Source organism: Sceloporus occidentalis, unplaced genomic scaffold (genome assembly GCF_023333645.1).
Source record: "Sceloporus occidentalis isolate IW3139 unplaced genomic scaffold, rSceOcc1.0.p SCAF_2, whole genome shotgun sequence".
In the NCBI taxonomy this organism is placed as follows: domain Eukaryota; kingdom Metazoa; phylum Chordata; class Lepidosauria; order Squamata; family Phrynosomatidae; genus Sceloporus; species Sceloporus occidentalis.
In genome coordinates, this window is record NW_028316982.1 from 102,746,610 (window position 1) to 102,759,018 (window position 12,409).

Consider the following 12,409-nt stretch of genomic DNA (forward strand, 5'->3'; position numbering starts at 1 on the left):
GGCACATTTCCACTATCAACGAAAACTGCTGGGGGCACGGCCACAGTAAGTGGACCAGATTGCACAGAAATACAGAAACACTTTTAACATGCACCTTCCCTTATACAGTACTAAAGAGAAAAAACATCAGTTATATCTGATCTGTTTTGGCTCTTTCAATATTTTCGTTCTGCTAGAGCACTGCTGAAAAATCACTTTATGAATTAAGTGGTTAATAATGTACAGTTTTCAGTAACTGGGCAGTATTTATTTAAGATGTATTCACAAATATGTTAAAAATATTTGGCTTCAAGGAGTCAAAATTGATGAAAAGATATAAATGTTCTCTTGGACAATTTCAGACATTTTTACCGTTTCTGATATCAAGCTGCCAACACAAACTGTTATGGCCCTCTGGTAGCTACATAATTACATCTAGTACAGGAGCTTATATTTTATTTCTGATTCTAAGTTCCTGTTGTAACTCTGCTACCAAAAACCCATACATAGCAAAATATAGTCCCATCACAAAACCAAATATTACATGTCACCACTTAAATTAAGGTATTTTATGAACTTGGCTGAAATATATGTAATATTAGAGGCTGCTTTTGAGTTTAAGAAATTAAGACTGGGGATGTAAATAGCCAATTTAATGAAAGCCAATATAAAACTAGTAGCAATTTCTCCAAATAAAGAGGTATACTGACATCTACTGGCCTCATATCAGCAGTCAACAGAACATTTTAAATTCATACACTGCTTTTGAAAAGTAACTAATGCATTAATGAAGGGATAACACATTTCAAGGAATATAAAATATGCATAATAAATTACTATTTTCATAAAAATCCCAATTTATCAATGTTTTGATAAATTCCTTACTATTTTTTTAATCTCAAGTACTGTGCATTGAAATAGGAACATGTTCCAAGAGAAATGTCATGACTTAAAGGGGTAAAAAATTGTGACAAGAAATTCAAAGTTGTCTTCAAAAATCTTTACTTGCAAAATTAAGCAGCATGCTATGATTTATTCTTGAATTTAAAAAGACTAATTAGACTGAAATAAAAACCTAAGAATGGCATTTCTATAAATAATGAAAAAATGTTTCCACTAGACTTTAAAGGAAAACATTTGGTAATTAAATACTTGCTACTTCCCATTAGGCTGAAGTTTGTTAGCATTCAAACTATAACAAAGTTTACCCTAAAACATTTTGCAATGCAAAATTATTTTCACTCAAGAGTGTCTAATAAATTGAGGTTATGAGTTACAAGCAATCTTTGAAGCAGGCTCACACATTTATAAAACTTTATACACCCTTGCTTGGACTGAAGTATTTATACTACTAAAATCAAACATGCATCACTTTCATACACTCCAGTTTCATGATTTATATTACATTATATAACACCATATTTTTCAGCAGCATCAAGTTCGTCATACGTTTGCTCCATTTTCTTTGGATTTTTGATCTTTATCTTCACTCTTCACAATATCCTGTGGAAAATGGGACAATTAAAAGTTTGTATGTACAGCGCTGTGTAAATTTACAGTGCTTTATAAATAAAGGTTAATAAATAATAATAATAATCCATCAGTGAGGGACAGCCGTATCTTAATTTCTAAGATATGAATAAATATCTACGAGTTGACATTCTGACAACTATAGTAGACTCATTCAATCAAATCATGAATAGTGAATCAACTTAGGTAAATCCCACTGATTCAACAGGTTTACTCTAATCAAGGATAAAAACAAATTTAGGGCATGCTATGTTACCAATATAGTATATATATTGTATAGTATATAGCTGCAATACACTTGTCCCTCCATATTTGCTAGAGTTAGGGCACAAGACTCCTATGAATACTGAAAAATCACAAATAACAAAAACACCATGTTTTTACCTGAGAGGACACTTCTCTAGGAATCTCCAGTGTAACTCTGTGGTCAACATCCAACTGACACTGACCATAGAACTGCACTGGAGAAGCTACAATTGCCTAGTGGAGTATTCTCTCTAGGAACCTCTAGATCTTTCAGTGCAACCTTTAGTTAAAGTTGACCACAGAGTTGCACTGGAGGACCTAGATATTCCTAAAGAGAACATATTAATCAAATCCATGAATAATAAAATCCGCAAATATCAAATCCACAAATATGGAGGAATGAGTGTAGTTTAAGCATTGGACTACATTTCTAGAGATCAATATTTGAATCCCCACTAAGAAATGGAAATCCATTGGGTGACCTTGGGAAATCACTCTCTCTCAGAATCAGACAGAGGCAAACCCCCTCTAAACGAATCTTGCCAAGAAACTCCTGCAATAGGTTTTCCTTAGGGTCATTGTAAGTGGGAAATGACATGAAGGCTCACAACAGTAACATGAACAGTCCCTTAGATCTGCATGATCAGTTGATTGTAAGAGATAAAGAACCATAATCAATTACAAGTGCTGAACTGTGATGTTCACACTTAAGATGTTCCCATATGAGCCTGCCCAGAGCTTTTAAGATATGCAGAGGAGGCATCCCTCTCTATCCAACTACCTTCACAGACATATTTGGTGGGAACATGAGAAGACCTTCCCTGTGGCTCATTCTGCAGTTTGGAACTCTTCTCCTAGGGAAGACATAATGGCTTCTTTTTTATTATCTTTTATGGCTTGGGATGAAAGCCTTAAGACACAGACCAATACATCTTTCTTTGTGAACAAATGTATGCAGAAGGAGAAAGCAGTTTGTTCTATCATCCATCACCCCTCTTTACAGGGAATTTAACAGAATGGAAAAAAATCACAATTTTTACCTTTTTAAGAACGGTGTGTATTTCATCCATAACTGTAGCCATAGTTTTGATTGTCTTATTCAGCTGATTCTCAAACTGTACATTTGTCTCTTCTGATGCCTTCAAGTTCTCTTGTAGCTGGCCAAGGTCTTTTTTGACTTCTTTAATATCTGTAGACAGTCCTTTATTCAAATTCTCCAAATTCAAGATAGTCTTTTCATCTTCATCTGAAAAATTCAATAACTTGGTAACTTTTGAAGTTTTAAGGCATTAGAGAACATGTGTGCATTGTTACAGATACTGTGTTCCAGTTGTTTTGTAGAACTGAGCTAGTAAAAGGTACTGATGATTAATTATCCCTTTTTCTTTAGGCCTGCAAGGCAAGACAATCCACAAGCCCTATGTGACTTAGAATGCAATAGCCCATTTGTTAATTCAGGGGGCTGAGTAATAATTATGTTGAGAAAATAGCACTGGCTCCATTTCAGATTTTAGGTACAATCAGTAGTCATTTTGTCCAAAATGGTTATATGTGTAAATAGCTCAAGTCCAAAACAATCTCTGTGAACACTAGAATAATTAAATAGGGCACCATACTTGTAGTGAAGGAAGGATGGTTGGCAGGTGCCTTATACCCAAAGATACCCACTTGGGAGATATTCTTTAGGGAACAAACTTAATAGGTCTACCTGATTTTCAGGAAGTTAGTATGTATTTTTATAACAGCTAGTTTATGGAAGTTCATTGTGAAATCCCAAGTTCTTGTGGGGATTTTATTGGAAAAAAGCAGAGGCTGATAAACACATTGCTTTTTTGTGTTTGCATTAATCTTGTATTTTATGGATACCTTTTTTTATTTTGTTAGCTATCGTCACGAAAGCATTTTGAAGCCATATTTGGAGGATATAAATTTCAAGACTAAAATAAATATTTTGTATATTTCCTACTGGATTGTATCCAGTGATGTCCCTTTACAAGAGAATTGATCCTCCCCTGCTGCAGCCACACTCCCCCTGCCCCCAATCCTCCCAAGACCCTCTAGAGCAGATTGAAAGGAAAAAGAAAAGAGAAGTCATGCTGTCATGACTGGAAATCTGTGCGCACAGCACTGGCTGTAGAGCATTTTAATGTTAGGTACAAAAGCATTCTCTTTTAACTCTTGTGCCTTTGACAAAATACTCCTGTCATTCAGATTTCTAACTGTTTACATTATTCTGCATAGTGCAATTCCATGTTTCTGGTCCCCAGATGTTAATAATAAAATAATAAATCGTTTATTTATAGCCCGCCTTTCCTTGAGATCAAGGCAGGTTACAGCATCATGACAACGATAAATATAAACAGAATTAAAACAGAATTAAAACCATACAAAAACTAGCCAAAGTGCAGGTGCAAAAAGGAGGGGGGGGGGAAGAAGCGTTACAACATCTGGGGGAAAGCTTGTTCGAAGAGAAAGGTTTTGAGTCTCTTCCTAAATTGGTTGAGGGAGGGGGTTGAGCGGAGCTCTTCGGGAAGCGAGTTCCATAACTGCGGGGCTGAGGTTGAAAACGCCCTCTGTGCAGTCGCAGAGTGTTTCGAAAGAGGAACCCTCAGAAGTTGCTTCCCGGCTGACCTGAGTGTGCGGATTACACCTCCCAGAATCCTTGACCACTGTCCATGCAGGCTGGGGCTATGGGACCTGATGTCTATCTACATCTGTGGAGCAAGTCTGGGACCATGGGCATTAAAGTATCTGTGTGAGAACAGCAGTTCTGAGAACCAGATGAAACAGTGACATTGGACAGAAGGAAAGATAATAACCAGGCATGTAGATGTCTTGTGCTTTTTGTGCGTCTACTATAACTTATAAACCTTTCTGAATGTATGAAACAGTCATCTAAAAATCTACTGCTCACCTGTCTTTTCTTCTAGTGACTGAAGCTTTTGTTCCATTTCAGCCCGTGCCTTTTCACTCTTCTCTAGTTTCTGCAAGAGGCTCCCTACATCCACCATAGCTCCATTGTAAACAATGAGGCCAACGTTTTCTTCTGCTCCTTTAGATTCTTGTTTTATAGCAGGTGATGGCAGCAGCAGTCTGTTTCCTAGAATGGATTAAGAAACATCAATATACTTTCACACTGCTACTACATGTGTCTAAGGCATTTCAACTATGGCTGTACAAAATTGTTACCTTTGTTTCTTTCAATCACATGGGGAACTCAGCACTAACAATTTGACCATTTTACCCCTGCCTGCTCTCATCAGGCAGAATGAACAAGGGTCAAGTGTACACATATTTGGCATCACCTTTCTGCATTAACAGGCTGCACAAGCAGAAATGTAGCCAATTTAATTGGATAAGCAGGTACCAAAGGTGTACCTACTGACTCTGCTTTAACACATCATCGAAACTGGTCCAAGAATGAGCAACTTTGTAAACCAGCCACACCAAACTAACAAGCAGTCCTTCTCTTGCCACACTTTCAAACTAAAGAGACCTCTGAATACTTAAATCAACTTAACTGCTCAGCACAAAGTGTATTGGTGGTGCAAAAGTAAAATTTCTTCACCACTATCATCGAGTAGGTCTTAATATGAACAGGTCTAGTTTATGTTGCATCCATCATACATGTCACAGGTCTGTCATTAACATCCTTGTTTTCTTCTCTGCTATTTCATGACTACCAGTTCCTCAAGCCATCAAGGGGCTAAGATAGTTCCACATTCAATGAAAGGACATTTGCTTTAACAGACAAAGGAAAAACAGGACTAAAGATGGCTTCTGCAAGATGCCCTTTCTTAATGCCACCTCCTCCTGCTGCAGTACACAACACATGATCCCCACCATTCTGACCCTCAATAAGACATATTCAGCAAGGAGAGGGGCACAATGAAAAGGAAAATCCTACTGTACCAAAAGAACTATGGTCACACTTTTCTGGATCCAAATTAAACCTATTTGGAACCAACCAAAATTTCTTCTTACCTACTCTACCTTCCAAAAGTGAGCAATAAACTCTGAAATGATGATTACCATTGCTTTGGAAAAAAGGGATTCATGCAATTCAACTGATGAAGGAACAAAGTACGTATCTGCCCTCACCCAACCGAAGATCACATGACTTCTGCTTCTGGACTTGTATAAGATGAATAACCTACATGACTATGGCCTGCTTCTCTGCACTGTTGTAATTTTACAGGTTTTACCTAGCATTTCCTCTTGTGGAGTTTCTATTTCCTCTGGAGTTTCTTCATCTTTAGAAGTATCTGTTAGCTTTCTATAAAAGCAAGATTCACGGAGTACTACCTTATTCAGCAGCTTCTTAACCTAAAAGAACAAAAAAGATGAGGTATATGTGGCCATTGATGAATGCAAACATGTAATTCTCACAGATAATACATTTTATAATATAGTTAATTCACAAAAACATTAAGCACCATACAATAACTTAAGAAACAAACCTGAGCTCGTGAGAGATGCAGTCCCAGTGTGTATAGTATCTCTTCCAAGTCCTTTTCCAGGAGGTACCCACAATGGCATTGATCAAAGTAAACAAATGCCATTAACAGATCACGGTTAACAGTTATCATCTGGATTTTGTCTCTCTCCTAAAAACACATTTTGTAATCAATAAATTGATAGTTGATAATAATTGATAATAAATGTCTTGATATGTGGCCAATACAAAGTACAAAGCAGATTTCAGCTGCAAACAAATACGCTACTACCTGACAGTAAGCGCTAGTGAACTCATGGTTGCAGTTATTCTTACTGATGCCAGTGTAATAAATGTGAGCTACTTGAGTTTGCAAGTACCATATGCTCTACATGATTAGGTATGTTAGCGGTCAATAGCTTCACATTTATAGTAGCAGTCTAGTACTGGGCCTAAGTCAATGTAATGTTGTTAGAGGACACACACACACACACACACCAAAAAAGAAGAAAAAGAAAGAGCAGGGTAAATTAACAGGGCTGGCTCTTTCCTCTAATTAAATTACCTTGTCTTTAGAAGCTCTCTCTTTGCAATGGCGGCTTCCCTCTCTTCTGTCATCTCGTCTATTCATTTCCTCATCATCCCTTTCTATATAAAACAGAACACAGTACATAAGAGCTATGCATTCCCATTATAAATATGTTTGACAGAAAATATTTTCAATGAGATATTAACAACTTTCAACTTAATAAGATAGGGGGACAAGTTCTACTGACACCTCTGTACAAAAAATGAAGATTGGTTATCTTCAGAATAATGGCAATTTTACCAATAGGACTTTCATGTCAAAAACTACAAAAAATGCAATCCATTAGTAAAGTTCTACTGCTACAAAAGAATGTATGCAGAACAGAAGGTTCTGCAATTTTGCCATTGTAGATCAAGTCTATAGCAGTTTGCTTTTAATAAGAACAATCACCCTCCAATATACCATCATCTTCATCCTCAGCATCTTCAGCTTCCAATGGATCATATTCCTCCTGGTTATTCTCATCTTCCATTTCATCTTCATCTTTTGAATCATCTTTTCGCTTATCTTCTCTCTGTGATTAATTAGATATTAAAATGATTCAAAGTTTGATAGAAATAATGGAAAAAAATTCAAATATTTAGGTATGTGTACAAAAATTCTGAAACAAACCACAGACCAGGAACTATCATCATCTTCTCTCCTTGAGGAGAGGAGGAAAAGGTGATTTATAATCTTGCTTAGGTCTCCAAGCATGTTCTGTTCTCACTTAGGATTGATTTAAAGCAAGCAGGCAAAATATTTTAACATTATGATAAGTTTCAAGAAAAGTGCATTTCTAATACACCTATTTAAAAGTCTGAACTCTTTAAAAATAAAGAAATCAACTACAGAATCACTACTGCTGATGTTCTGAAAATATTAACACCAACATTACAAATAAATCAAGCTTGAATTATATGGAATAAAACTCAGTAACCAGTTCCTTCCCCCACTAGTCTTAATCTTCAAAAATATAGCCATGTTAATCTGTAAAATCAGTATACAGAGATCTTGTAGCACCTTTGTGACTAAGGGCTGAAATGATGGGCAGATGGAGGCAGCTTCCGGTCACTCCCGGGTGTGGTGTTTAGATTATGCATGCCCTTGAAGCCACAATAGGGCTGCGCTGGGGCCGCCTAAGGTGGCCCAAAATCAGCCCCAAAAGCATCGGATCTTCTCCGCTCCTTGCTATGGTCCATTTGGGACAGTGGCAGGAAGTGGACTCGGGGATGTGGCAAATATTCACTGTGGCCCCAGGACAATCAGGCCAGGAGTGGCTTCTGGCCACTCCTGGATGCCCATTTGGTTCACTTCTAACTGAAAGAAACAAGCTGGCAGCATAAGCTTTTGTAGACTAAAGTCTACTTCCTTAAATTTGAAAATCTACGAAAACTCATGCTGCTAACTTCTTTCTTTCGGTTAATTTCAAAGGCGCTACAAGAAGATCTCCCTACATACTATTTTTAATCTTGTAACTGAATGTGTTTTTTAAAATGATCGCTGACCTTCCTATCATCTCTCTCATCTTTTTTATCTTTCTCATCTCCAGATTTTCTTCTTTTAGGTTTTGGCTCATCATTTTCATCATCCCGTTCTTCCTTTTTCTCTTTTTTCTCATCTTTTTTGTTCTTTTTATCTTTTTTATCTTCTTTATCCGGAAGAGACAACAGTGATCTATAGATTCTGACACCAAAATCCCTTTGAAGCATTTCATTGAAAAGTTCTGCAAATAATGAAACCTGTAGAAGGGACATCAAGAGGAGCTGGTAATCCTTTTATGTACCAGAAGTATTGATCATAAACAGCAACATACTTTTAAAATAATGAAACATTAATAAACAAACTAGAATTAACAGGGTAAGCAAGTGGCACAGAACAAACAATAGCACTATTAAATCTCAAGGGGAGCAATACAATCAACCCCCCCCATCATTAGAATTATGAGCAAATAAAATTCTATTACTTCAGCATCTGAAACTCATCACCATTTTTATTCAGACAAAAATCTAGTGGGAGAGATTACCTCAAAAGAATGTTCTTTGTTATCCTCTAGTCTGTAATCTAAAAGCACACTAAGAGACATAATACTACAGTCAAACTTCCCACTCTTGGCTGCCCAGTTAGGATGTACAATGATTGCTGGTTCATCTGGCAAGATGTATCGTCTCTCTCGACGCTGACGCTCCACTTCCTCTAAACGCTTCCTTTCTTCTTCCTGAATATTTGAGAAAACAATGTGCAGTGAAGCTTTCAGAGCACAGAAAAATATAGTGTAGGCTCAGATGTACACTTGGACAATTTTGTTCTCTTCCTACACGCAAAAGATGTCATATGGAAGGTAGGCATGCCATGCTGACAAGAGTATTGAGTGTAGCCTGGAATGACTAGATTCCAAATCTCTTGTCACAACACTCCTTGGGTTTGTTACTCTCACCCGAATATTTTTAACAGGATTGTTGACCAAGATAAGGGGCAGTACAATGTACTCAGGTTCCTGAAGAAAAAAAGAATGGCATTAAAAAAACCTAGGTAGATGAGGTTGTTTGAATGAGCCATAAGGCACTGGGTGAAGGGAAAGAAGGGCACCCAGCACATTCTTTCTTTCTTTCTTTACAAAAAGATGGTCTGGGAAGAGTTTGAACTGGGGTTAGTCTCAGTGGCTAGGATTTTTTTATGAACTATGGCATGAACTAATATCATTTGTGATGACTATGCACACTGCAACAAAAGGAGTGCACACATAAAGAGCAATGGGTGCAATGTTGTGTGACTAGATGAAGAAGCTGTGATCCACAAGGCTGCCAATTCATATCTTCTCTCGTCCACGAACTAAACAGATATGGTTATTTAAGACACTTACTTCTACACTTCAAGTTTCTATCAATAATATGGAAATAATAACCATGAGCTACCTTGCAGGGGGGTTGTATGGATTGCCAAACTAATGTACATTAATCACTTTGAACATGCAATATTACATAATGCAAACCAAAGATATGCTGCAAACTGGTGTTCCAGATGAGTAACAAATGATATTTAGTAGACAGGACAGGCGCTTCAACAAAACATCTAAGAATGAATCAAATATTTATAAAACACTTTGCAACTACACATGTTAGATACATACCTCTTTATCATCTTCAGATTTCCTCTCTTCTTCCTCTTCATCTTCTTTTTCAGACTTTTCCAGCTCCTTCTGTTCTTCTTTTTGTTCTTCCACTTTTATCTGCTTTGTTAGCCGGGCTATCAACTGGGATTTCAGACCCTTTGAGCTGAGAGTTCGGCTTTCTAACTCCTTTCGTAGGTCATTAACCTAATTAAATATTTCAGCCAATGATTTAATATTTACGTAACAAAACAACTAGAAAATATATTCTTATCAATTACTGAAACAAGCAAAATTAAAAGACAATCAATAACATCCATGTTTTTATTCATAATATACTTTCCTCTGATAAAATCAGCGATATCCAAAGATTTCTCTTACCATGAATAAATAAAGTAGGACAAATTTTAAAGTTAATATATTAACTTTAGTATTCTAATATCTAATAAAACTTTTAAAAATAAGGCTTTGTTTTGCAACCTAAACATTCTGAAGTCTTAAGCTGTGATTACCTTCATTGCCTTCGGATCAAGTTTAGACCAATGAGTAGGAGTAGAAATTTCTTTTGCCTCCCCATCATCCTTTTCCTCTTCATCCTAAAAAATGAAATAAAGACATCATTCTTCAAAAAGTTTAAAACTAAAAGATTCTTCTTTTTTTAAATTCTGCAGCTGATCTGGGCAAGGTCACAACTGTTTCATCAGACAGTCTTCTCCTAAAGTTACCATTTCAACAAAGCCACATACACACATTCTACTACTTTATAATGGTCATAGTGCCTCTCTCACGAACCAATAAAGAGTCATCTCTGTGAAACACAAAAGGGTGATAAAAAACAACATCACAAAGAACAGCAGGGACACACAGACACTGCTGGCCACCACTAACCACACAGTGTGTGATCTTCCCCAATTTTCAAACCACCCAAAGTAGTTCTCATTTAGTTAGACCTTTTATATCTGCCGAGATGCCAATCAGTCACATAGCCCAAATGAACTATGTTATTTCAATATCTTGCCTATTTCCAAGCATCATTCATTTTAGAGACTAATATAATAAGAGAAAACTTAACAGGTTTTGGTAAAATAGCAAGATGCTTAACACAACATATAAAACTGAATCTCACTCAACAACTGGTCCCAGATTCCAGCAACTAGTTCTAAGAATATAGATTTGTGCACTGGGTGCACTGTTTTAATTCCACTTCTTGTATCAGCACACATTTTTAAGTTAGTACACTAGCAGTAATTAAATGTACAACAACAACAAAAAAGATTCTACACTGCTGAAAGCTGGTTTACCAGTCATTGTTACCAGTTATGTTGCTCCTAGGTATGTTTGTGGTGTAGTATGTGGTGTGCATTTTGTGCCTGTGTTCCTGTGCCTGTGAGAAGCAGAAATAGAAAAAGGGATTAGCGTTCAGTGCCTGTTCTCCATCAGCCTCCTTGCGTTCACCCTGAAGCTTCTCGACCAGCTGCTGCTTGTATCCTCGGGAGAGGGTTTCCCACTCTGAGCGGGTGGGAAGGCAATGCCAAACATCCGGGAAAAATAAAACCACTGTCTCCACATGAGCTGGAACTGTACGCCCCTTGTGGGTCTCCTCAGGGCGATGGTAGCGAATCTCTGCAAAACGGTACCTGTTGCAAGGGAAGAAGCATGTTGGAAAAAAAATTCTACAATACATTTCACAGAGCCTAGATCACTGTAGCACATCATGTAATGAAACTTTGCTGCGACAACCTGAATTTCTTCCAAAGAAAAAAAAATATATGAAAGCCATATGTTCTCTTTGAAAATTTGTACAATTTATTTTAAACTGCTAAGGAATATGTTAATATCATCTGCCAAATCAGAATGTATTTCTCACTTTGAGTTAAACTGTGCAACATTGGTCTGAGTTTGAAAAAAGTGAACTATCTTTTAAATTTTGTGGCAGGTACTCACTGACAGAGCAGTAAAAAGGTAATTTAACCCAAAAGTAGCAAATCCACCAAGAGAATATATGGCTGCCCCCAATCATCTAATTATTTATAACACGAGAATAATGAAATGAAGTTTCCTTGAAGATCTCCTCCAGCTATGCGTGAAATGAAAAACATTTTAACATATAAGCACTGCAAAGGTTATACAACAAATGCATAACTTTCAAGTTAATTGTTCTTCAAACCTTTTGGCACCAAATCACTTTTGTATTAGCTAGGGCATCACTGAGTAGTTTACCTGCACAGCTCTGGATGCTGATAAAGAAAAGAAGACGTTGGTTTTATCAAAATCAATTTCAAGAGAACCATAAGCATGCTTTGATTTCTGAAAAATATTTTAAGAACATAGTACTTACCATTGTGTGCATACACTTAAATCTATCCCTGTTAGAGCCCTGCAACAACGGATAGCAGTTTTAATCAGCACAGATGGGTCTTTTTCTGGGTCAGGTCCATCCAGTGAAGGAGACCAGTGTCCACCAATAGCCATGGCTTCATCTTTACCCTTCATACCCACTAAAAACTAGAAAAGAGAGGCCATTTAACTAAGGAAAAAAAAA

General features: G+C 36.9%; 1 protein-coding gene across 3 annotated transcripts in view; it reads right to left on the minus strand.

The window, feature by feature from the left end:
- Window positions 1-225: 225 nt before the first annotated feature.
- CCAR1 (cell division cycle and apoptosis regulator 1) overlaps window positions 226-12,409 on the minus strand; it is a 31,214-nt gene continuing 19,030 nt past the window's right edge. For 2 of the 3 annotated variants that reach the window (XM_089510484.1, XM_089510483.1), the window contains exons 13-25: window positions 12,206-12,372; window positions 11,294-11,504; window positions 10,380-10,463; window positions 9,889-10,074; window positions 8,785-8,976; window positions 8,267-8,500; window positions 7,182-7,293; window positions 6,756-6,838; window positions 6,216-6,362; window positions 5,961-6,081; window positions 4,670-4,855; window positions 2,796-3,001; window positions 226-1,482 (exon numbers count right to left, since the gene is read on the minus strand). In XM_089510484.1, coding sequence (XP_089366610.1) covers window positions 1,423-1,482; window positions 2,796-3,001; window positions 4,670-4,855; window positions 5,961-6,081; window positions 6,216-6,362; window positions 6,756-6,838; window positions 7,182-7,293; window positions 8,267-8,500; window positions 8,785-8,976; window positions 9,889-10,074; window positions 10,380-10,463; window positions 11,294-11,504; window positions 12,206-12,372 — 1,989 coding nt within the window. In that variant the 3' untranslated portion in view covers window positions 226-1,422. Of the gene's footprint in view, window positions 1,483-2,795; window positions 3,002-4,669; window positions 4,856-5,960; window positions 6,082-6,215; window positions 6,363-6,755; window positions 6,839-7,181; window positions 7,294-8,266; window positions 8,501-8,784; window positions 8,977-9,888; window positions 10,075-10,379; window positions 10,464-11,293; window positions 11,505-12,034; window positions 12,105-12,205; window positions 12,373-12,409 lie in introns of all 3 variants that reach the window. The other variant, XM_089510485.1, reaches the window with a different exon arrangement.